We start from the raw sequence: 27,073 nt of genomic DNA, 5'->3' as shown, positions 1-27,073 counted from the left end.
GGACTCACGGGGTGCAGAACAGCGCCCGGGTTCCTCGCCATCACTACAAACGCAGAGGCTACCAGTCTCTCTTTCCTAGAGGCTCAAAGGGTAACCCTGTCACAAACTGAGAACACCGCGTATGCTTCAAATAAAGTGCTGGTTTAAAGTCCAGTTTGAAAACAGATGAGCAACAAGAATAGAAGAAACCCCAAACCACATACTCAATACACCTGCCCACTTTCCACTGGGGAAAAACACATCTCATTGCCGATTTAAAGCTACTTTAGGAAAAGACTTCCCAGGTTTGACTCGCGTCTCATTTTGCTGGAGATGCACTGGTCAACATTAAAAATTTTGCACTTTGGAAAGAGTTCTCTTACTTGGAGACTAAAAATGGTTTAGTTCCCCAGGAAAGCGGTCCTGCATCTCACCATGACAGTATCACAGTAAAAGGTTTGATCTCCCTGCACACAATCTGGATTCCAATGCCTACACTTGTTTAAAGCTTCTGAACATAAAAGGGTTTTAAGCTGCAGTTCCCTTAAAATCCCTTGACACACAAGGAGCATCCTTTGCTCTAACGATCATGCTCAAAATTTCACGGCTTACAAGCAAAATATTTTAACTGACCGTTTCCATACTCAAAATACTTCAATAAAACACCCACACAGTGACAAGAATGAGACTTTAATCAGTTTTAAGTGGAGTTTTAACACTAAGAGATAAAGGGTTGTTAAACACAATAACAAACGGACATCTGATTTGTATGAGGCATTACCTGTACATGTCATACTTGGTTTTTGTGTATTCTCAGTGCATAGCATTACACACAGAGCCACTGTTGCACAGCACAATAGTATTTGAAGAGGCTGAATCAGAGTAAGGCTGCTTAACAGACTGATTTTTTTTTTTCTTTTAGTATCTATATATATATATGCTATATGAAAACAGACTGAAAATTTGAACTGGCAGAGAAAGGCAGCTCTGCCAAACACTGCAGTTGGAGCCCCTTTTAGTGCACAGTTCCACCCCATCCATCTGCATGCATGACACTTTCTAACAGTATTTAAAAGGTAAACGAGGCACTTCGTGGCAACCACAGGCATCGTTAACATATTGCACACATTTGCTATGACTAAACATGGAACTTGCACACTAGCATCCTATTTTTTAAATTTTTTTTTCTTTTTTTTTGAAAGCTGAAACATTTGATGCTGCATGTAAACTCCACTTCAGTTTACAATGTGTGCCACAGGAACGAATCCAGACGCTATTTATACAACTGCCCTTTAATAGCTGTGGCAAATATTTTGAGTGGGGCTACCAATGACTAGGGGATGCTTCAGGGCCTAACAGTAAGCTCTTACCGAAGTGATGCCTTCAAGTAGTTTCAGACATGTAAGCTGTTGCACATCCAAAAAGGTTTAAGCATACAGTCCAGAAACTCAAGGAAAGATTACCTACAGAATGCAGTTCAAGCTAATTATGAATACTGTCATAAATAAAGTTTTAATAAGGACTCAAAAACCTTTCAGTCATAGTAATTCTTGTCAACTTCTATGGGGGTCGTAACTGAAATAAAGTATAGGAGAGTATGTATAATATATATTTATATATATAATATATATATATAATGCCATTTTTCCATTTCCAATGACTACACCATAAAATGTAAGCAAGGCTTCTCAAAGACATCGAAACATTCAAAAAAATCAAAACCCTCATTCCAACCTTCACATTCCAAAGGAAAAATAACAGTGCAAAAGCCCATCGCATCATGATTTCCAATCCGGCCCTCAGCGTTACATACCGGAACCGCACCAATCCAATTTTTATTATCCAAAGTGGGACACGCAGCAGTGTCAATATCCGAATACTTTTAAAGCATGAACATTTTTGTTTATTAGCCAACACAACTCTCAACTGTTAAAACACAGACAAGGTGAAACATGATTCGAAGGGTAAGAGTTAAACGTCACGTCCCAAGGTAACCAACTCCTGCTCGTCAATAACAGTGGGAATAATGAGCACTGGAACCAGCAATCTTGATCCATTAAGCTATCAAAGTCTAATTAAACCTATAAGTCAGAAAGTATTTATCAGCTTTGTTAGAAGTTAGAATCATGAATCTGATGAGCAAAATTGACCAATAGATACCGGAAAAAAAAAAAAAAAAAAAGCACTTTATACCTTCGTTTACCAATAGTAACTACTGGAAGTCCTGCCTTGTCTCATTCAAATTCTTACCATTAATGCTGCTGTACAGGGCCCTTACAGATTCCATACACAGTTGTTATCTAGGCGAGAACACAGCTAATGAACTTCAATGTCAGCACCAATAAGTTAATTAAAAGGGGGGAGGTGTATTACATCCTAAAAAAAGTATCAATTTGGGGACAGCTATTCATGGCATACTTTAGAGAGAACAATTTTGTCAGCTACTTCACATCTGTATGCAACAGTAGTTGTACTCTTAAGTCATCTGCAGTCTGGGCATGTCAATTATATACCAAAAGTGAATCTCAAGCCCAACTCCTGGCTATATCCCTACGAACAAATAATACAACACTGCCAGTTTAGAAATCTAATTTGCTGGGTGGTTTGGTTTTTTGGGGTTGTTGTTTTTTTTTTTTTTTTCAGTAGCAAACAATATATTTGGGACATGCTCTGCTTTTTAAAAGTACACATCTTCATATACACACAGCGTTGAGAATTTACTGCAACACTGGTTTCCTCTACATCATGTGTAATGTCTGTTTTTAAAACATCATAGGTACTGAGTATTCAAGTAAAACTCCCTAACAGTTAATGACATTTTTTTAAAAAGTGTGCAAAACTGCAAAACTCATTGTAATAGAATGTGTAAGGTCAAAGGGGTGGAACAGCTGACAGAGGTTTGATTGAATAAATGCATCATAAATCTTCAAAACAAACACTAACCTGGAGAATCTCCAATTGAAATTTCCTGTGCACCATTACAAAATATTTTTATATTAATGAGAAAAAAGCTTGCAAGGCAGCATATGAAGTATTCACAGCAGGAATATGATTGAAAAACTAATAATATAAACGTAAGATGTTGACTGATGTATGCACTAATAGCATCTGACTTTTAGCACTGGCCTTGATTACACAGGAGATGGAGCAGCCATTACAATTCAGAAAAAAATTAATATATCATTGTCAAATTTTGTAACAATTTGTTTCAAGCCCATATTTTAGTTGATAGCCTCCACATTTGTATGGTTAAGTCATTGTTGCTGTGTTTCCTTTCTGTGACCCCAGTAATTTTTCTCCCTTCATTTGCGGGTCTTTAGGATGTTGTGAAGGTTCATTCCTGTACCCCTATACAGAATCACTCTCTCTAGCTGCCTTTTCTAGCACCATTACACTTAAAAAAATAAAATGCACAAACAACAAGCAGTGACAGCGGCGACTCTTCAATTGTCCAGGATGAATTACAGTAGCATGCTAAAGAAAGGTGCATGTAAATAGCCGGATATGGTACACAGGCCAAGCTCCAGCAGACTATATATTCCTTTCTGAGCATTACTTTCCATCCCCCATCCAAAATACATGCATTAGAATGTAGTAAAACCTTCTAGAAACATCTCTTAGCCAACTGCAGACTTTTCTGTTGCCACACAAGTGCAAAAAAAGGGGCAGGATGTGAACCTGTATATTTCTGAAACTTCGTTTGGTGACAGAACACAAAAGGAAAAATTCCTACGTATACACATTAGGTCTGTCTCCACTTTTATAAAACTGGAATAAAATGGGAAAGTGCCATGTTTATAGTTCCTAATTGAAGTTTTAATGTCCTTTTGACACAAAAAGGTATTTACATATCAGACCTACGTAACCTTTTTTTTTCCCAACTGGACAAGTGTCAAACCCTGTAGATTTATAGGGCAAAACAAGATTGGTCAGGAAAGAATTGTTCCTATAATTGGTAATCTGACACTATGTCTTTTTGCCATTTAAAAAGGTCCTTTTTTCAGTTTATTCAAGTTTGTCGCTCTTCGTGGTTGGTTTTTTTTGTGTGTTTTTTTTTATCTCCGATAAAAAAAATATTCAGACTTTTGTAATCTGCGTATGCTGATCTTCATCAAAAGGTTCATTCTCTGGATCAGAGTCAGTGGTGTCAGAGTATCTATAATGATCAGGTTCATTGTCACTAACATCTGGTGTTACAGAAGTTGAACTGCTAGCCTCTGGATTTGATGGCTCTTCTACTGTTTTTGTGAAAAATAGCTTCACCTGGGAAAGGAAAAAACAACATTTAAAAAGGGAACCTGGACTTAACCGAACACAGGTAACAATGCAATTTTTAACAGCATGGCTCCTTTCGCTACACTGAATCACACGAGTGCTCCTCTCTCTACTCTGGAGAGAAGGAAATAAAGAAAGAGCTCTTCTGAGGTTAGCCAGTCTCTCCCTACCACCTCTGACAAAATAAAGAACTGGCAAAGCAGCAGGTTTTTCAAGCCCAGCTGAAGGAGTTCTGCATATCTGCACCAACCACTGGTACTCTTGAGTTACAGCAGCAGGATGCACCACTGCAGCAGGCCATGCTGCACTAAGCTTTTCAACCGTCTTACCTTCCAGACCTCTGCGAGCATAAAAAGAGATTGTAATAAGAGTGCACAGGAATGAACAAAAGACTATTACTGGTGACTTTTGTGTGTGTGTGTGTGTGTGTGTGTGTTAAAAGTCTGATCCAAGCAACATTCCAACAAGCAACTATGACCATTACCTTCAAACAAGCACTGCTGGGGTCTGATACTTATGAGAAAATTAGAAAACAGTGAAATTCTCAAAAATGCCTTTTTCATTTTTAAAAACAGTGCTGGCAATGGCTCATATTCCTCAAGGCTAAACTTACAGGTTCAGGTATTCCCGTCAAGCAGGCACCTCTGCACATCAATTCTGGAATTACTGTGTAAAGCTCAGAGCTCATGGCAATGCAGCTGGTAGAGGAAAGATGCTACCTGCGTCTCCGAGTCTCCTACTACACGTCTCTAATGGCTTTGATGAATACCTAAAACAACCCTAATCCTTTACTCAGTCTCTCAACATCTATCGACTTCCCCAAAAGCAGATAAACTTACAAGGTTAGAAGCTATTACTAAGTGGCAATACTAATACATTAATTCAATTTCTACATAGATAGCAGTTTCAAATGGTTCCTCCATAAGGCAAGACAGACAAATCAGATAACGTCATGCAGCTTTTCAGCTTTGTTTACACATAATATATACTGACCTTGAAGTTTGGAGAGAAATATCTGTTGGCTTTGTCTTTATTTGCTTTGTCTAGATCGTTTTTTGTTAATGTAAGGATTAAATATTCCTTATCATTATCTGAGCGCTCTGTACTGAAAATACCATCAAGTTCCTGATCTGCAACTAGACTTCCATTTTCTACTTTGTCTGAATTTTCATCCAGTCCTATGAAGAATGTATTTACCCAAAAGTGAAACATTTTGTCCTGGGGAAGGAAGAACACAAAGAACAAGCTTGCTTTAGTATTGACTAGTGGCACATTAATTAGACTAATAGCATCATCTGGTCAAGACCAAATTGGTAATATCAGACAAAACTTGTTTGGACAACAGTACATCATTGATTACATTGCATGCAAAGACATTTTCACCAATTGTCCTAGACAATACGCAAAAATCTGCATTAATCAAACTCAATTTTAACCAATTAAGCTTTCAGAAGTCACTCCTTATCAAAAGTTGGTTTTAAAACAATCTGTCATACCTACAAATAAAGCAGATGACAATGAATTAAACAAGTGTTAAACTTGTAATCACAAGGCATAGAGATTTTTTTGCTCGTACCTTGCCAAGCAGTAGCCAAACCCAACAGACAACCTGTGCAAACCAGCTTAGGTGAGTGGTATTTATCAATAGAGAACATCTTCCCCCATAGCTTCCTGCATAACACAATGCTTTGTTTTTATACAGAAATAGCTGTAATTGAATAAAACCACCCTACAAATACAGGACTCCTATTGCAGTGGATTCATTACTGCTTCATGGAGGCGGTTTCTACCAGTCAGATGTTTGCTGGTACTAAGAGCAAGTCAGACTCTGAAAGTGTCTGCTGTCCTTCTACTCAGCAGGAAGTTTTTAATGAGAAGATGAGGCACTGACAGTTTAAGTATATTCAACTTAAGCAGAACTTGACAGATGACCATCAACAGCTGCAAAGGTGCAAGTTAGATTATCCACTATAACACTGCAACAGGTATACCTGCATAAAGAGGCAAAATACAAATGTATCAGTGATTTTAAAAAGTCACTGGAAAACTAGCTGTTATCAGCCAGTATATTACATGCTTCTTATGACTAGCAGGGTCATTGTGAGTGTCTATCTCCGTATGTGCTACTGAACAAGCAGCAACATTTTGTTCTTGGCCAGCCAACCCCTGAAAATGGCATGCCCAGGAACTTCACCTTTAAGCTCTCAGCTAAACAGCTCCATATGATGCGCTGAATGCTCTTGTTTTAGTTCTCCATCACTTGCCACACTTTTATCAGTGAAGAGTTGATGTTTCCAAGATCAACTACCATTAGCAGACTGGTCCTGACTAGCACATTAAGCAGTTCTCCATCTGAAACTGAGCTACATGTACTTCCTCTTTACAAATGAAACCTTCTGTTTTACTCTGATTTGAGTTCTCAGGCAAAAGATCCAAAGTGCAAATGGCCAGCCTTCCCACAATAGCTAGTATTTCTGCATTTTTGTTAAAGCTGCAAGGGTGACAAAGCTAGCACATACCAGAATCTAACATTCCTTGGTACTATACAGGACCAGTAAACAAACCAACTCCTTCTGAGCTAATTTACATACTTTGGTTTACCAGAGAGATCTAATTCCAATTTCTTATTGGAAAACCCAGGTCCTGCCCCATCTTCCTAGCTATTCACCTCTGCTGGTAAGTAAGGGAGGAATCAGAGGTGGAACAGAGTGGTTCTAGTGCGTATCATATGAGCATGCCTCCCTGCTGCAGGCAATTTGGCACCAGCAAAATATCACAACATTTTCTGGGGCCAACAAGAAGGGGGCAGGGAAGAGCTGGACTACTGCTTAACTTACATTCTTCTTCCTCACAAATGAATAAAAACACATACACACACAAATACTGGGAATTCAGAAGTGTCTGATGAAAGAACTTCTACCTGCCTTCTCTACCAAAGGTCAGTAGATCCATTTTCAGTATTTTAGGTAAAGCATACAAAAATACTTCCAGCTTGTGTGCATTTCTACAAGAACTTAAGAGACCCCCAGCCTGTAAGGAAGTGCAACAGCAAAGACAAAAGTTAAATAATTCAGTCAGAAACACTTCTGGTAGTTAAGAAGTTATCCACTTCAGTGCATGCCTCTCCAGTACCTTTGGGAATCAAGTTAATCTACCAAATTAACATGCTGTAATTACAGTTGTCTTGGGAGACTAGCAGATGTTTGCCACTGCCACCAAGTCCCTTCAAGCCATCACATCTATGAAGAAACCTTGTTGGAGCCCATCCATGCAAGGCAGCAGTCAGCAGGTTCTTGCCAGGCCCAAACTGCTCAATACACTTAGCACCCTCCTCTTCTTCACCACTACTACCTCAGAAACAGTCTTAAAAACACCCACCCCTGGATCTGGAAGTACAGGATGGACATCCTGGGCAAGAAGGTTTATTTTGCTGTAAAGCTCCGAGTCATCAGTCTGCCTGCTGATGTCTCATGAAGAAAGTGGCAGTAGGCAAAATCCCCAAGAAGACATCTTCAGGGTCACCTGGTCCAGGCTCCTCCTATGCTCACATGATGAGTCCCTCAAAAGATACATAGTCCTCAAAGGAGATGAGACGGCTACTCCTGCTCAAACCAAAAGACCAGTTCAGGTCAAAACAGAAACAACCAATGGCATCAGCTTTCCAGCTGCAGAACAAGAGCGCTTTGGAGTCCAGGTGCCGCCTGCAATAAAGAGCAGGAAAAGGCAAGCCTGAGCTGATGTTTCCAGCACCCGACAGCTCTGTAAGCAGGTGGATATACCACCTGCAGTCTCACAACTGGTGAAGAGGCCATCCTTCCAGTGAGGATTTAGAGAAGAAAGCGCCTTTCCACACCGTGACCACAGTTAAGGGACATCCCACCTCCTGTAGCTGGGGTAATGGTACCACTACATTTCATCCTTCTTCAGGACCACAACGCAGAAGCAGCAATGCACTTTGGTGCTGGTCCTCAGTGCCACACATGACACCAGCAGTGAGGTCAGCAGAAGAGAGGACAAAGCTGTTGAACACGCTGCAGCAGATGGATGAAAAATACCTATATCAATAGTGCTGAAGCAGCTCTGGAGGAAAGCAGTGCCAAAGCAAACAAGGCCACTGGATGTAAACCAATGCCAGCAGAAGCAGGAGGCATGGTCTTGTCACGCCTCACCTTAAACTTCATCAGGTGGAGCAGAACCAGGAAGGATTTACTTGGCACTTAAGGGCCTGCCTGAACAAGCAATTGCGAGGACTCAGCTTTACTGATAGAATCTGGAGAAGACAAGACAGGCAACAAACTTCTCACTAGACATCTTTTACTCTGTTTTCCTTGGGATAAATTTGCAGAGGTCTTCAGGGACTCAAACTAAACAATAAGACTTGGCTGAGCTGGTCATGTATCCTTTTATCTCCCTCCAGCTTTTCAAAGCATCAAGTTATTTTCCTTCCTTTCCCACTATACTAACTTAATTAGCTTAATAAACTAAGTTCATGGGTACTGAACACGGCACGGCCGCTCAAATTGAGGGAAGACTTGGTCATGTTTTTTGGAATTGGCTCTTAAGGTTGGTAACTGTGTCAGTGCTTTCACTGAAAAACAAAACTCATTATTCAAAGTGACGATTCAGCCAGCTTCAGCTAAAGCATCAGGCTCCAAGATATTTCATGGGAGACAATGAAGAAAGTTGATGTAATATGGGCCAAAGACAGCAATTTTAAAAATCAAGGCATGAACTGAACTTGGGCTTTATATAGCAAATCAGAATACCAGATCAAGTGCTCACAAGAATACAATTTAATGAATAGGCTTCTGAAAACAAGTATTAGCTAGAGGCTTTTTTTGAATGTGTCTTGCTTCACTTCCAGTTACATCACAGGCATCTGCCTTAAAAAAAAAAAAATCACAGATATATTTCTTCCCATAACCAAATCTGTATCATAAAATCTATGGTAGAGTATCAGACACTTGAGACAGAAGCTGATTTAATCACACTATTTTGACATACAATACTTATCCCTACCTTGTACAGTTTTTCAGTTCTCAGACTGACAGAAAAATATACCTCACTCTAGAGCCAATATCTGCCTCTAACTGCAAACTGAGATCCAAATCCAAGATCATTAAGGCATCAGCTAGGAGTTCCCATATCCTCCTGAGAGTTTAATTTTGTGGAGAAATCTACAGGCACTTACAATCACTTTGCAGCACCAGCTAAGGGTTTTGGAGATGCTATCCAGCAATCAGAAGATGGAGACCATGTTTCAACCTGTTCCACGCTGGCCTCACAGCCTTCCTGTAGTCACGGCTGACGGAACTTCTTGTACCATTTTCAAATCAACGATTAAAGTCTTTTGACATTTTCAGAGTTCATTCTTCAGTGTTTGCTAAACAGCAATCACCCAAAGTTCTCTTGAACTGAGTAGCAAAACTTATCTATACAGACTCAAAAGATGAAATGGCATACCCAACAGCTGAAACAGTGCTGTCAGCCCTGCCTACGCTACAGTCTGGGTATAGAACAGCAGTGATTTACAAAAAAACCCACACCACCGTTTCCCTCTCATCTGTACTGGGAGGACTCCAGAAAAAGGTTTCCTTTACCCCCAGGCTCTGCAGGCAGAAGATTACGAGAGCTTCTGTATTATTTTTAAACAGACTCTCATTGAACCAAGTGATATAAGGATATTCTCTTTAAGATTATCATGTCAACATCAGTAACTGGAAGAAAAAGGCTTCACACAGATACATGGAAGTGCAAACCTAGAGAGACTACAGCAGCAGTCTGCAGTCTGAGATGGAAGAATAGCCAAGCTACAAGTCAGAAAAAAAAAATCCATGCTTAGCCCCGACCCCCCCTCCCAACCAAATTACTAAATTCTATGCATCAAAAATTTATACATAACTGTACTCAAGCCTCAAACCATTTTGTTCTCATATCAGCATGCATTTCATTCTTGAAAGGAAGCAGCCACATCATACTGAAGAAACAGTCCAAGAATAAAATAAACAACTTTATTAGACAAGAAAAGACCAAAAGCTGTGGACTTACTAACTGATGCCAGGTGGAACAGATTATGGAAGAGCTGAAACAGGGTAACTTTTTCAAAGCAGTCACCCTCTTACCAACATCTTCTCACCAGCACCAATAATCCTTTGGCTGAGGCCAGCTCTCCCTAGCCACCAAATTTGCTTAAATTAAGTTTTGCCATTAAAAACCCCATGACACTTGACTGCTTTAAATTTCACATTGACACTGCAATGCTACGTGCTTAAAGTCATTTGGTCATTCAAGTTTGTTTTGTTTCATGCACAATAATTTTATCCAAGAAGAGCTTAATCAAAGTTGAGGAGGACCCTCCATACTAGAGAGCTCTGCTACTGTTCTTCAGAGAATTAAGAAATTTGAAAGCAAGTACACGTGAGCAAATCTGGAGCACTTAGCTGAGATCACTGGTATCAAACACCAAACCAGACCCGGGAGGAGGACACAGAAGCTTCCTTTATCTCCAGAGATGAGACATGGCCATTCTCCAGCCTGAGGCCCAGAATGGATTGAGAATTACACTTTTAATTAATGTTGTTAGTTTTCTGATTAGGTTTCTTACAGAAAGTTAAAATGCAGATTGGCAGATATGTGATGCCTTTTAACTGTGTGCAAGAAAACTTGTTTAGCAGCTACCTATAAATCTGCTAACAGAAAACCTTAGAAGAGCAAGAAGCAGTGACAGGCAACAGACCTGTAATTCCAGCTTTCATAAACACACGTGAATAAACCAGAATCTCTGAAAGATAAGATCCTGTTACTCCTAACTACGCTGTTCCTCATTAATTAGATGATCATTCTATAGACATGATCTTCTCCAAAATGCAACAAGTCTCCACAGTGGAAGGCCCTCTCTTTTGGGGTTTTGAGTAAAAACTGCATAGAGTCAGTTTATCTAGAAAAGGAACAGGCACAGATGTGAAACACTTGTACAGAGAAATGTGTTCAACTTTGTGCCAAGGTAGGTTTTCTGCCACAAATATTCACCTTTGCCCTATTCCCATCTTAGTTACTTTACATAACAAGTTGTCAAAAGAACCACGTGGAAGGATCTCCTCTACTGCCAAAGCACATGTCAGAGATGGAATATTTCACTAATTCTCAATATGAAGACCTCAGCAGTGGTTTTGTAAAAGAGACTAACATGCTTACATCTGGGAGGATCCACGGACCCAGTCCCATATGCCCTCCATTCATGTCTGCATTTACAGTAGAGCTAACAGAGGTGGTCTTACCACAACTGTGTAACACCATATACCTACTTTCTTTTGCCCTCCATTCTTACACAAGGCTGAGGGCAGTTAGACACCAGGTTCAACAAATCTTTGAAGCAGATTATCAAGGCAGTTTCTTTACAAAAGACTTCCATCTGGTGAAGGGACAGCTTCTATCTCTCAGAAAAGCTTGCAGATGTGGAAAGAAGAGCTTTCACCATCTCAGCATTTCTTGGCCCTAGCAGTCCAAAAACACCAAGAAAAGGAGCATCTCTGCACTATCTGTAATCCACAGAACCTGAATAGTTAAGGGTACTTCTTAAGAATATACAAAAAGAAAAAAAAATAATCAACCAGCTACTCAGAAACTACAGAGATTCTTAAGAAATGAAACCATGGCTGATATGACACTCTGAAATGAAACTACAGCATAGTAACATGTTTGCTGCATTTCTGTAGACAATTTTACACACTCTTGAAGACTGAATTTATGCTACAGAAATTGTATGCGATAATGAGGAGCTCTAGTTTATGCTGTCACTGGATCTCAGTGCTCTCTACAGACGTAAAACAAATACAGGATTCATTCCTGGTGCTACAGAGCCAAGATCCAGCATCCGAGCTGAGCACTAATGTTTCAGGGGCTTACTTGGGGAGGGACAGCGCAGCACAATGCTTCCTACAAAGTCCATTCACAATCCATGTGTTACTGAAGATGGTAAGGAAACAACAAATTCACAGTTAAGCTAGCACAGAGACCAGATAAAACAGGACCTTGTCTCAGATGTTTGGGTTTTCTTTCATCTCCTCCCTGCATCCCTCATGTCTAGTCCACAGTACTTATCTGTGTGCTCCTTTAAAAGTCTATTCGCAAAACTGGCTCCTGTGCATTGCAGTTTTAAACACCAGTAATTTTAATGTTAACTTAAAGCAGAATTTCTACTTTTAAAATGCTTTGTTTTGCAGTTCTTTGTATTGCATATAGCCACATTGACCAAGTAAAACAACTCATGACAAAAGGCAGAAGAAAATATTCCCATTAAGAAACTGTTTAAAAATTTTGCAGACATCAGTGCATAGCAAACAACAGAACACGACATTTCCAGCTAGCGAAATTACACCATTAGACTAGTTAACAATACCCTGTAACTGAACAAGCCCACAAAATAGCATGCATGTGTATTTAGACACATATCTAGCAGGTACAACCTGCATGCACAGTTATAAGAGACTGTGTTATCTCATCATTTATGCTTGTCTCCCAGTCCACTCTTATTTTCATGCTTTGCCTGTACACAGGATTCACTCAGTGATGCTCTTAAGTTTTATAACATCCATTAAATAGTGAGCAACTATCCATAAAGAATTTTAAGTCGTAAATTCTTTACTCCAGAACATGGTTTAGTGGGCATGGATGATGGTTGGACTCGACGATCTTGAAGGTCTTTTCCAACCTAAATGACTCTATACAAAGGTAGCCTTTAATCAACGTGGTCTCACCCTCACCTTTCACTTTGGTAGATGCAAACTAGCTCCACAAACACCAGAATTAATGAAACCCAGTGATGAAACATTCATCTTTAAGAACCTGTTGACTTTGGTGTCAAAACAAGTTCTAGATTAATTTTTTCCACAACTGAGACACTAATAAAATTCTCACTTCCGAGTGAATTCTCTAAATGTCTACTGTCAAGGCATTGCAGCTGGGAACCAAGAGATAGCTGAATAGATTGCAGAGATACTTTCAGAAAGTGCGTAGGAACTCAATTATCTCAGAAATTCAACCAAATTTGACAGATGGGTAGACATCGGCCAACAGCACACAGACAGGATCTTCTGCGCTTGCTCAAACCTTAGGAAAATTTAGTGCAGAAAACAGCTGGAGTTAACTTGCTCAGTATGCAAGGCTATTTTTAGCATAAGAATGTTTCTTCCTCAATTAGATTACTCACTACTACCCAAACGACTGCAATATGTATCCAGTATAATTTTTATCCAACCTTTGTATCAATCTCACCAACTCTCAAAATATCCAGCTTTCATTTTGTGGTAGATTCTCTCCTTGGGAAAACTAGACATCAAAGAATTAAATACTGTGATTACACGTCACTGAAGAATAACCAACATCCCAGCCCTGCATCAGCATTGCCTCAACAACATTTTCCAGAAAAGCAAGAAAACCAACCTTTTTCAACATCTTGTTCTGTTTGTGGAAAAATTCCACTTTGATATCACCGCATACCGGCAACGGTTGAGGGAATTCAAAGTACATATACTTGTCTTCACGTCTTGAGGGTCCTGAAGGGGAGGTGAATATCTTTACCTTTAGCTGGTACACCACAAACTGAGGATCTGCATGGCAAAACAGAGTGTCACTTCGTAAGAAATGTCTTGAAGTGTCAAAAAGCACAATATTAGTATCAGAATCACAATCATGAGCTATGATATTCTGAAAGTTAAATAAGCATCTATTAAAAGTTAAGTACAGCAGGGCATCAAACTTTGCTAGAGATTACTGGAAACAACCTAACATATTTCTGTCCTTTGTAGCAATACTCTCAGGCAACCATAGGGTTCCTAGAAAGTTGCTGTTTCTCTTTAATATAATAAGAAACGACTGTATGAAGTGACAACTTCTTGACTTTTCCTTGCATATTGCCTCTCATCTCTATTATATGGATGTAACTGAGAAGTTTTATTCTCTCTCATCTCTTCTTTGAATTGCAGAGTGGGCAGTCACGTCAGCACAAACTGATTTCTACACTCACACAAACAGAACTGTTATACAAACAAAAACAAGGACAAAATTTAACATTAATCACAAACCAACCAGCACCGACAGACTATACAGACACAGACCATAAGTCTGTCCTGTAAATCACCATCACCAAAAAACTGCCAGCTATGGCGTAACTTTCCAAATTAAATCTGCAAGGGTAACAACTGAAGTTATAAGGGTTTTTTGGTACAGCCTAAGCAGATTTTCTTTGGAAACTGCCAGACACCAGCATGAAAGCCAGAAATATTAAATGAAACTTATCTGAAGAGGTCTTTCTGCAGTTGCTCCTGATTTCTGTTAGAATCAGATGCAGACTGCTCTCTAGACAATACATATTGAACCATACCCTGCCATAGAGTCCGTAGCCACCCTGAAACCACCCCTGCAGAGCTCTGGAAGTCCCTGCAGGGCTTACCCACACTATCTCGCTGAATGGCTAGCTATAAAACTGCTACTTATCTCCCTCAAATCCTCAGAGCCATAAAATCCTGTCATCCCTTCGTTTTGCCCGAGAGGCATGACTCTGCTTGGTCAGTGACTTTAAAACAGAAGGAAGATAGCAAGGAAGTCAGATTTACAGTTATCGTGTAGGTAAAATTACTACCATTGCAGTAGATAACACGACTAAGAAATAACACAGACCATTGGTTTCACATTCTGAATAATCACTGAAAACTCCACAGAAACATAAAATATTGTGGTACACAAAGAAGCTGAAGTTGACAGTTACTCTATCTTCTCAGGTGCTTAGCAAATCTTTTGTTTATGCCAACATCCTACTGTGAAAATAGCATGCTAACAGCCTGGTACGGACAAACGAGTTAATGCTCACGCGAGCAATTCATACTTGCAGCTTGATTTCGCAAGTACAGCACAGTTTATCCAAAACATTAAATAAGTGGTAGTTGCAGAAATCTGTAACCTCCACACTTCTACCCTAGAGGCAGAGGTTTTTTGGCAGAGGCTCCTCCCTTCCTCCTCCTCCTCCTGTAAATACAGCTAGCCTGACAGGTAGCTAGCCTGACAAGTTGCTTGATTGCTTCTTATGTGCATTACATGTTCAGGTACTGTCTTACAACAATATTAATAGTGCAGTTTTAATCAAAGCCACAGGAGGCACTGGAATTAATTACACACTGCAGTAATCCCCATAGCAAAACCATTAGAAAGACTTTTTCCACTAACAAAAAATGAACACACAACACTAGGCAGTTACTGCCCTGTAATGCAGCCCACAGAAGGGCAGAAGTGAATTCATATTTATACTTCAAAGTTTCAAGGAATCTGCTGTTCCTTACTAACACACTGTGTATCAGCAAACCAGATTAATCATTTACAGGTGTATTAATACTTTACAAGCCTTCATATAAAGAAAAGTTTATTCCAGAGTGAATTAGATATTTACCCAGTTGAACCGATTTTTTTTTTAAACATCATGGGAAGAATGATGTTGCTGTATTTGAAGCCAACACGCCATTAAGCAAATGTTTTTCAGCAATTCATGTTTCTCAAGAGCTGCTATATTAAAAAAAAAAAGGCTTTTTATAAAAGGAGCAAATATCCAAATATATATATATATGGCATCACTTATCTTCAAACCATTAAATACTTCCCAATTTAAAACTGTAGTGAAACAACCATATGAGTCCTACACAGACCTCAAGTTACTACATCTGGGAGGATGCTAGCAAATAGACCACACTAACCCAGCAGATTTTGGAACGTGAAGTGTTTAAGTATGATCTCCTCGATCAAGGTGTGCAGCTCTTCGTGTCACATAACAGAACGGCAACCATCACATAACCAAACCAAGTTCAAAGGCCGCTGTGTTTCCTTACGAGAGCTAACGGAGGTAAACAGGGTGCTGGGTACTTACTGCAAGTTCCGCTGCTGAACATGGGAATTGTTTCAAACATCATCTTGTGAAACAGCAGTGCCACTGGTCTGTAATCCAGGTGATTCTTTAACAGGTAGCTATAGTAGTACACGTAGCGTCTCTGACTGGGAATTGTCACTCCCTAAACAGAGGGAAAACAAATGTCAAAAATCATCAAGACCATTTATTAGCATCACTAACAGAGCTCCTGCCCATTACGTCAGAATATAACTAAAGGCAAATAAACCACAAATGAAAAGGTAGCTAGAGCACCTGGAATAAACGATCACGATTTATGCTGAGTATACCTCAGCAGCTACACTGGAGACCAGCACACAGAGTAAAGCATCTAAGCTGGGTGTATCTAGAAAGCAGGGGATTGCTGCACTGCTTCCTACACTGTACAGAAACCCAGACATGCAGGTTTTTGGTACAGTAACTTGTGACAACCCTCAACAATTTCTTCATTGTGGACCATCCTGGGCACCTTGAGGACTAGCAAAGACATAATCCACCTCCAAACCATTCCCCAAAACAGCCTCTGTACGCATTCCCCTTTTCCCTAGACACGTGTCCACATCTTTTGTACTTGTCCCGCCGAGCGTTTAAGAGGAAGCTGTTTGCATGCATTATCTAACACCAGGCAATTAACCGACCAGTCCCCAGCACAGAACAAGCAGGACACTGGTTTTCCAGTTACTTTAGTATGTATCTCCAAACATCCACCCCAAGCAATGAGGCAAAGAATGCAGATTTTTCCATATCTTAAAAACAAACACCTCAGACACCCTGAGGGTCATGTAAAAGATGCTTTATGCTGCCGCTTTTTCTTGGGCTGGGGAGTTAAGCAGGTGGTGCTTTGAACATACTCTAATTTTTAAGCACCAATACAGGAAGGACATTTTGACAACAGTTTTAAGTCAAGAGATTCTAATTTTGTTTGCTAATATCACTGTATTCAAGACTGACCCTACCTTCTATTAAAAAATGCCCTTCTGAAATGTTTTCACAAAAACCAGAAGTGGAAAGCTTCATGAATACAGGCCAAAGAGCCCAAACTGTTAAATGAAGGACTCCTCAGTTGAACTGCAACTCTGAAGTAAACACTTGCTTTGAGAACATATAACCAAAGAACATTATGATTACTGATTTTAAATCAACTTGAACTTCAAGTAAGGGAATAGTTTTAAAGCTCTTGAGGCTAACATTTTTAAGCAAAAGTGATAAAGATGAAAAATAATTTAATTTCCTAGAAAATGCATTACACAGTTTATAACAATCCATACAGTATACTTGCAACAGCATCAGTATGTAAACTTTCATACTAAAACTATATGTGAAATTGCGATAAACAGGTTTTCATAGAAGAGTCTATGAGCATTTTGGTTACAAAACCTGGAACACAGTATTTTCTATAAACTGTTCCAATACCTGCTTCACTTTACAACAGCCATAAGCTAAGAGTGGCCACAGCACTTTTAATTTAGCAAGCACATGAAAATAATCACTTCCTGCCATTATTTTTAAAAAGCGTTGATAATTATGTCACCTTACCACTTCAGCTGTTTCTAAATTACACAAAAGACTTTTCCCTACAGCACTTCTACAATGATGATCTTAAGCAGCCTTGTACACCGACCATGGTTTTGGTTCAGATGTCATCTCAGTAGTTATCAGACCCACTCCTTAGGGGAGCTTTAAAGTTTGCTTTCCTGGGACCTGAGCTTCATGACTAAGAAAACACCAACCTCAGAGCAAACCATCAGTAATTTGCCAATGCTGCCAATCAGAAGAAAACCAGGCAGGTAAGGAAAACACATCCTTCTCCGCTCATAGCTTTTTCATGCTGTAAAGGATGTGCCCCATGGAGAAACCCCAGCACACCTTATCAGGACAACCAGGGCTGGGACCAGAATGAAGGGAACACAGTCACTTTTGTGGCTATGTAAAGTGATACTCAATCTCAAAGCAAAACCAGTTCTCAGCCAAGGTGGCAGTTTTATCCCTCCAGCCAGAGATTTTTACCCCCTGGAGACACAGCCTTTACCCTGAGATCCTAAGAACCAGCCACACTGAAGCAGAACAGAAAGTCCTCCATTTTCCAAAGGTTTGATTTCAAAGCAGAACACTTTCATAACAAGCTAATATTCAGTGAGGTGCAATCAATCCCCACTTTTACTCAAGAAGAATAAAGAACAAGGAGGCAGTTTAAGTACTTTCTCCTCAAGAAGCTTACATTGCCCATCTATCACCATCATAATTTTTTAAATGGACATTAGATAAGCTTCTCTAGTCTCTATGCCAGAGTTTCACAGGGCACTGTGAAGCTACTGAGCTGTGTAGACATCACAAAAACTGTCAGGTGCTGCTCCTGGTTCTCCTCTCAATATAGCACAGGCAGTATTATGAAGAACAAACATTTTTGGAAGCAATACTCCCACATTCACTTTAATAACATGCCCTACTGTGAGAGTGAAGCTAAAGCTGCAACCTCAGACTAGGCTTATGGCATCTGGTTTAGCAGAGGTTGTCAACCGAGTACATCGAAGAAACAGGCATCACAACTGATCAGCTCTGACACATAAGACATTGGATATCTACCCTGCTCAAAGAGTCATTCTGAGACTTCCTCACACAAAATAATTGGTTTCCATTTCCTGTTCAGTTACACCACTATGAGGAGCCATTCCTAAAAATACAACAGTATGACGGTCAAAGAATGTTCCTGAATGGATAATCTCCAGCTCCAGCACTTCAATAGCTGTTCCCAGCTGATACCTATCCGTTGAGTAGACTATGTTTCCTTCCAAGTCTAATCCTCACCATAAAACCCTTCAAGGCAGACACAGGAATCAATAAAGACCTTCTCCAGCTGTATGAAAGTAAGTTGTCAGTCTTCATCGTCACAGTAGTGTTTCCGCGTGCATCTTAAGGGAAAAGCGGGTGATAAGCTAACCATTTCAAACACTGGAAGCAGCAGCTTTTTTAGAAGACTTTTTTGGGGGGTTTACTTCTCCCCCAGCTCTAAAAACAGGCTGGACAATTACAGTTCTTTATCCAATTTCAGAAAACAGTTTTTCTTCCTTGGTTCAAAGAGAAAATAGAAATCAGTCCTGTTCTACTACAGTGGTGGTGACTGATAGACAACAACCATTTAGCCAATACTTTCTAATCTTCACTTCCTTCTTCTGAAAAAGTTCCCACCACTAGGATGAGTTACGGAAGTCAAAAGAGGCAGCATACAGAGGGAAAAAAACCCCAGACCAACAGGTTTTGGTCAGAGACAGACTTTTAGACTCAGTTCTGCAGTGTCTTATTCCCCACTACCTTTTCCAGGATGACACTACATTAACAGACTATCTAGCAACTGTCAGCCTCATCCACAACTCTCACTTAATGTTGCAAAGGCCTCTCTGAAGCTTCTTCTCCCAGCAGGCACTTGTGAAAAGCTTGCTACAAAAGTACTCAAAGTTGTTCTCTTGACCAATTAGTCATACTTCCTCTGGCAATTAGACTCACACTTCCTGCTGGCATGGACTAAACCCTCTGAAGAAGCACTCTGCCACGCACATTAGTGGCAACAGCGATTTTAGCCATACTGTTCTGAGCAGCTATATACAAAGTGCGCCCCTTGTGCTTGCTTTAAATGAAGAAACTTCGGTACCTAATTAAAACCAGTTTCCTTCATCATACACATGTTGGTCCAGCAACAAAAACAAAACAAAACAACAACAAAAAAAAGGCATTTTCCTGTCTCTAGGTCCTAACAGCTCTTCGGATGCCTCAATTACTTTGAGTTCAGGAAGTCAATTATATAAAGGTGTGGTGAAGGGTCAGATCAGAAAGCAGCACTTGACATATAACACTGAAATATGGGCCACAAGGGAAGAAAACACTCCCAGAACCTGCACTGGAATACCTGTTTATAAACACTACTTTAAGGATTATGTGAATCACATGCTGCCCACTGTCCACATAAAGATAACCATGCTCAAGTGGTGCTGGGGAAAAAAAAAAACCAACAAAAAAAATACCAAAACCAACTCTTCCAGTAGAGACATCAAAAACCAAAACAAAGTTGCTGGTTACAGGCAATATTTACAGTGAATCTAAACAAGGCTCTCACTATTCCTGTTTATAAAGTTCTCCTTTACCTCAACCATGCCTGGGGTACTGATGAACACCTAACTGACCTTACCCTCAACACGCTAACGTGCAGAAATACTACCCTCTTCTAACAGAAGGGAAACTGAGGTACAACATGCTTCACCCTCTATTTAAGTTTTGTAGTTTTCATGATATTTTATCTGGCTCTTTAGATAATCTTTATCAGCAGGAGTAATCTACACTGTTTATTCATCACACAGCTCATTCCTATTCACTATCATGCACTCTTACCAAAAGCCACAAAGTTTTGATGGGAAACCTTAACACTGTCTCCGCATTAGTATAACAACACAAATACCTTCTCAGCAGTTACATGGAATAACAGCTCCATCTTGTAAAGAGAGCGAACTGAGAAGTTATTTTCTCCTTCCAATGAATTAACAGCCAAATTCTAGAATTCCTTATGTGACACTTCTGCTCTCAAGAGCCTTCAAACATGAAGCTCTGCTTATTAGAGGTCTACATACTGTGAAATTAATACTTCATGCAAATATTACAGGAACACAGAGAGCTCTGTACTTGTGTAGGCTGAAACTGGCCTGCCAGGATGATCCCCCTGGGCTGCTCTACTAACATACACAAGGAAATGATGGAAGATGAGCAGGGAAGCCTGCTGAAGTGACCTTGCAAGTCACACCTTATTACATTTGGAGAAGATTTCAAATAAGGAGGTTAAATTCCCATTAATGAGGCATAACCATGCCAGAAAGGTCCAACATACAACTACTGCTAAGTCTGTCTATACCACTGACAAGGTCTTAACAGAAAGCTCTTGTAGCCATGAACATCATTTCTCTGAAATGAGATCCTCCCATTTCTCCTCAGGAGAAGTATAAGAAACTAAATGGCAGCACCTCATGAAGCAGGCTCCAAGGCAGCCAATGTCTGGGCTTAACTACCCTTTTATTGAAAAGGGGCATCCAACAACAGACTCTTCCAGTAGGGATATTCAATTGTAACATGCACTGTAATGACTATGCATCTCCGAACACCACCACAGAAGTTAAGAGAACCTGAGGAGATGAACAACTCATCCATTCAGGCAAAACAAGCTAGAATAATCCTCTTATTTGGGCTGAAAATGCTGAACTCATCAACTGCCTATTTGATGCAACACACAGCAGAATGCTATTTAAAAGGCTATTTAAAATAAACTGTCCAGATCTTCTTGAACAAGAGATGGAAAAACCAGATTGTTTTAGTGTTGTGACTAATTGCTAGTGCTGCTTAGGCAAGCTTTTTCATTTAGGACAACTGCACTGATCCAATAATGTTAAAGCAAAATCAAACCAGATATCACAACTGATGGAAAGTATTTCTTAAAGGGCTTGACTATTCAAGTCGACCTCAAGCCGGAAAAGCATATACAGGCAGGAGAACAGACGAACAGAAAATAGCTCACCTTCTTGTCTCTGGTCCTTACTTCCCCATAGAAATCTAGGGCTTCTTGAGCCTTTAAAAACTTGCCTCGATGCAACAAATATGCACATATCATTACACCAGTTCGTCCCTTTCCAGCTTTACAGTGGATTGCTGCAACATGATTGTCATCTTCACTTAGCCATTGGTCAAGATCTTCACAAAAAGGTTTGATAAGCTCTAGCTGTGGTGGGTTATGGTCTTCAAAAGGGTACTGTGCAACTGCAATGAGAAGTAATTTATCAAAATCTCAAAAGGAAATCACAGCAAGCTCAACTAGACAGGTCAACTTTGTGACAAGCATTCAAAAAATTAACTTTCTAAATAAACCCCCCTGTGTTTCATATAGATAAATTTTTTATTCCAATACTATTCAGCAATGTACTGCCTATTATATGCATTGCAGACATTTGTCTAGTAATACATAAGCAAGCATCCTGCTACATGAAGAGACTATTTCACACCGCTACTGAAATGAGTGGCACAGACTTTGTATCTTAAATCACGAATTTTCTAGAATTTAAGAGTGCATTGGCACAAAGAATAACCTTGTGAAAACCCATTACTCTAGCAATAATTAGACTACCTGCTGAGAGAAAACAGGGCCAGACCGCAGTCACTGATCAGACAATAGGAATTTTGCTGAAAAATTCTGAGCACAGTTGGGTCTACATTGGGAACAAACTCTCAGAATTTGCTCAAAGTGGTTTTGAAATAAAACCCTGCAATTTCCATATTAAAAAATGGTAATCGAAAAAGAAATCTCATGTAAGGCACTTGCAATACTTCTAGGTTTTAAAGTCAAACCCCTGAACGAAGTTGTCCTTTTTCTTACATGAATATAAACACGCACACAAGCACTTTTTTCCATCTAGAGATGGAAAGAATTTCAAGCGAGCATGCAGGAAATGAAAGAAAACTCTAGAGAGAAAAAAATACGAAATAAGCAGAGACAAGCACCCAAACCTCTAACACCTCAGATAAGATGACAGACAATGCCATGCTAACTGGCAGAATTACATAGGGCTGTACTAGTTTCGTCAGGAGAACAGAACTTTATAAAGTGCACCCCAATTCTTGATCGGCAGACTTGGGATCTTATAAATACAACTCTGCTTCACTTAAAAATTCTCAGCTAGAAACAAACACCATCTCCTTTTCTGGTCTAAAAATGAATACATTTCATTTTTTGGCAAGTGTTTGTATTCGTTTCGTAAGTACTACCCCCTTGTCACACACAAGACTCCTTTTGATGAATCCCCAAGGACTTAAAGAGCAGAAGTAAGGGATGAAGTTATGGAACAGCTAAATTACTGCAGCATAAGTCCAAAGCCTTTCAGAGGGACCTGCAAGGACAGTTTATTCACTCGCAGTACAGACCGCCCACTTAATCTCCCAGAAGACCAAATAGGGAAGCCTGAAAAACTGAATAATCTTTGCTAAAGAAGCAGCAAAGGTTAACGAATATGAACACACACTAATAAATTCTTCCACATGGAAGATCCAAAGACTCCCCAAATGATCGTTTTATGTGAACTTAGAGATGCCACTGTTTGCAGCAGATGTAAGTGAAAGGATTTCTTTAGAAACCCCTAAGAAAAGAAGCTGTTAGGAGATGCTGTGAATTTGTCCGTACAACTTTGAGTCTATCTTAACTACATCCAGTAAGGTTCCCCTGAAAAGGAGAGACAAAGTAGTCCTGAAAAATCCCAAGTAGCAACAGCATGCTGAAGATGCTCTCCAAGATTTGGGATCAAAGGTAAACCTTGCAGTATTTTCTTCAAAGATGGAATGAGGAGCAGATTAAATGGATGCCCTGTGATGGTGCAAAGGGATTAAGAGTCAGAAAGCAACCTTAGGAAACATTAAGCTGTATAATCTTGAGCAGGTCCATGGGAGCGTGCAGATCCTCCACAGATTTTGGTTCCTAACACTGGAGCACACAGCATGGAGAACTGTTCTGATTATTCTCCCCAAGCTCAGGGACATTGCAAGAAAAATCTCACAGCACACAAAGGAAAAAAAAACAAAACAAAACAAAAACGGAAGGCCTGTGGCAAAGCAGAAGGCAATTTCCAGCATAGAAGTACTTCAGAAACTACAAAAACCCTAGACAGAAAGCTAGCGTCCAAAGAAGATGAAGAGCTTTCAACATTTGGTTTTGAATTTGACGCAAGAGCATCCAAGTTGAATAATGAACTACTACAGTGTTTCATGCTAAGTGTACAAATAAGAAGTTCCCTTTGAAATTAATTCACTTCAAAAGATTTTTAGAGTAGAACTGTTGTTCCTCTGCTAAGGAAAGTCCTGAGTCACCAATTTGGTTATCTAAGGAAACTAATTTGGGGATGAAAAGAAAAAAATGCAACATGTAACTCCCTACAACAGTGTTGGTTTATGCAGAGGAGCTGTGAAAGGTGCTGTCACAAACAACATTTCGGATTAGGATTAACAGTGAAGGCACCTGAGCACCCCCCATTATAAAAAGCATAAATTAAAGCAAGCATATGTTCCAGACATATTAGAAGCACGCCCTTTTCATTTACACCTTTTCTCCTCTTACCCAAAGTATTGCTCAAGCAGATCTTAAAATACTTTTTTTCTGGCTTGTATGTATTGAGTGAGGTTTCAGGACACTGTCATTCAACATCGTAAGAGCAAATCAGAAGCGAAGATGACTTCAACATGACAATTTCAGTCCTTCTATATTCAGACATTAAAGCAGCCAATTACATTTTGGTCATGTTCTAAACACCCTCTTTATAACTAGAAGGATGGTTTAAGATAATAATAACAATAAAAAAAAAAAAGAAGTTGAGCCCTTGCTATGATGTAGTATTAGCCAGTAAGATCAAAATGTATTCATCTCCTAAAACTACATATACAGAAGTACTCCTTATCTACCCAGCATTCTGAAGCATTGCATGAAGAGGAACTACAAGCTCTACTATTGTGCACAGAGATGTTTCTCTGCACAAAGAATAAAGGTAAATCTGTATTTATTACCTGGCGAGTTAATACTGACAAAACAGGTACATCACTTTCCACTCACCAAGGATCTGATCAAAAGGAACCCCTAGAAGTTTCCCCATTAGTTCTGGTAGCTCTGCAAAGTGTCTAAGAACCAAATCATCTCAAAGAGGCACCACATGGGAATTAATTTTTTTTTTAAAGCAACTGTAGGTTTGTTCCAGATCTTCAAAAACTTGTTTTATATGAATACTGACAGTGGCTTAAGTGTTCTCCATTTTTATTCCAAGTGACACTTCTGCATAAAAATCAGACTTCTCTAAGTTTCACATCTAAATTCTACAATAAGTTTGCACACTGAATTGAACAGAAACTTTTATATAACCCATTCCGCAAAAATTTTTGCAACAGTAGACTTCTGATTGCCTTATTAAATCTTGATCTAGTTAACTGTCAGGAACATACTTACTGAAAGCTGCAAGAATATAGCAAGTTTCTCCAATGACTCAAAGCAATCTGACATTCATTCCCTGTGCCCAAATCTCCTACATTACTATTCATCAGCTCCTCCTTTATACCTTCATTCAGAAACACTGAAATTTAAAGAGAACACATACTAGGCAGTAAAAACGTACCTCTGCAGTTAAATTTGGCGGTGTCATAATGTCTTTCAGCACATCTAAAAAAGAAAAATAGACAAGGGTTCAAGAAACATGGGAAAATCACGTATACCCATCACGTTTATGATTTAAAACTATAGCTAGAGCTTACATACTGAAAAACTGTTTTGTTGCAGATGTATAAAGCTGCTCACTAAAATATCAGTTATTTTACTGAAAAACAATTACTTACCCTATGGTAATTGTAGTCCATCAGCATGTTTTAGTCAGTGTGACTCTCAATGGAGACATTCACACAAGTAATGCAATACACTATTACTTTTTAACACTGCAGTATTAACAGCTCCAGCCGCTTGAGCAGCTTTATGCTCCCACAGAAACACATAAAGAGCAGACAGCTATGACCTTCATCCAACTGACTCTGAACTCAAAACACATGTCAAGATGCCTCAACAACAACATGGGTGCTAGAGATGATGGGGATCACAGGGACATTTCAAGGACCCTCGGCTAGCGCAACCTAAGCAAGCATTCTTCCTCCAATTACAGGACCACAAGACGACCACCACAGGCAACTGAAAGCACCACTGAATATTATAATGGCGATGACTTGTATCAAGCAGAGATTGTGATACTGCTCTCCAACTTGGCATTTGTTCTTGAAATTAGGTGGACTCAAAAAACCCAAAAGGCCAGTCAGCCAATTTTCCCCTCACAGACTCTGGAAAATGACACATTTCTGAAGACTCTGGAGTTGCACCAATGTCCCTCTCGCCTCTCCGTAAGAGACCCACTCCAGCTAGCTAGTAGCACAGCAAACCACAGTGTATTAGTCTTGCAGGATGACTTGCCTAGGGACAAACATCAGTTACCAGATATAAACAATTCAATCAGTAGGGCTCCAATACAGCCAAAATGGCATGCTGTAGGGGAACAAGCTAGATCAGATGTTGGGGGTGAGGGGCAAGAAGGCAAGAAGTGGATGCCCTCCATAATTTTCCTTGGAGTTGCTCTCTGCAGGCAAAATGATGTGCCCCTACACAATGCAAGTGAAAATGCGGTTCAGAAAGGAAAATGAGAACAATCCTGCCTGAAACAACAGGACTCCAGGTTGAAACACAACGATTTGGAGTCATTTCAGTTGACAAAACACATCTAGATCTTCTGTTCTGATTATCACCTGTACTCTTCATAGGGTTCAAATACCCACACCAGTTTCAGGACTGGTATGAATTTACCTTTCCTTAATAGGTACGTTATGACTGCAGCCTTTGGAGCCAAATGGAGCTTACTTGACACTTTCAGACAAGCAAACTTTTAGGCTCCTATTTGTTATGACTGTTGCACGTAACTTGAGCCTCGCATGTGGTGCACTGACCTTTGTCCACCAGACTCGTACGCCAGGGACAGAGGCAGGTCTGCTGGGGTTGCACATGCGCTCAGCGCTTCCCTTTCTCTGAGTTCTAGAGCCTTCTCAGCTCTAGCCTCTGCTAGGGAAAAGTCTGGCAGTTTTTACAGCTCTGATCACATTGCTGACACTTTCTCTGGGTCAGAAGTGATATGGCACAGGTTAAGCTGGCAGATGGGACTCAAAAAAAAAAACATTATCTGCACTTGAGCCTTTGAGAAGAAAGGATACACACAATAAGTCCACTCAAGATGGAGTCACCACACCTGGAGCAGCTGTCAGCCATGCCAGACAAAGCCTGTTACAAGCTAGTCAGCATCTGAA

General features: G+C 39.9%; 1 protein-coding gene across 1 annotated transcript in view; it reads right to left on the bottom strand.

The window, feature by feature from the left end:
- Positions 1 to 653: 653 nt before the first annotated feature.
- PTEN (phosphatase and tensin homolog) overlaps positions 654 to 27,073 on the bottom strand; it is a 50,181-nt gene continuing 23,761 nt past the window's right edge. The window contains exons 4-9 of the mRNA XM_069795935.1: positions 25,357 to 25,400; positions 21,735 to 21,973; positions 16,166 to 16,307; positions 13,696 to 13,862; positions 5,248 to 5,472; positions 654 to 4,242 (exon numbers count right to left, since the gene is read on the bottom strand). Of these exons, the coding sequence (XP_069652036.1) occupies positions 4,057 to 4,242; positions 5,248 to 5,472; positions 13,696 to 13,862; positions 16,166 to 16,307; positions 21,735 to 21,973; positions 25,357 to 25,400 (1,003 nt within the window). The 3' untranslated portion in view covers positions 654 to 4,056. The remainder of the gene's footprint in view (positions 4,243 to 5,247; positions 5,473 to 13,695; positions 13,863 to 16,165; positions 16,308 to 21,734; positions 21,974 to 25,356; positions 25,401 to 27,073) is intronic.

The sequence above is a fragment of the Haliaeetus albicilla genome, chromosome 11 (assembly GCF_947461875.1).
Source record: "Haliaeetus albicilla chromosome 11, bHalAlb1.1, whole genome shotgun sequence".
NCBI classification, from domain to species: Eukaryota; Metazoa; Chordata; class Aves; order Accipitriformes; family Accipitridae; genus Haliaeetus; species Haliaeetus albicilla.
This window is presented reverse-complemented; position numbering and strand designations above follow the sequence as displayed.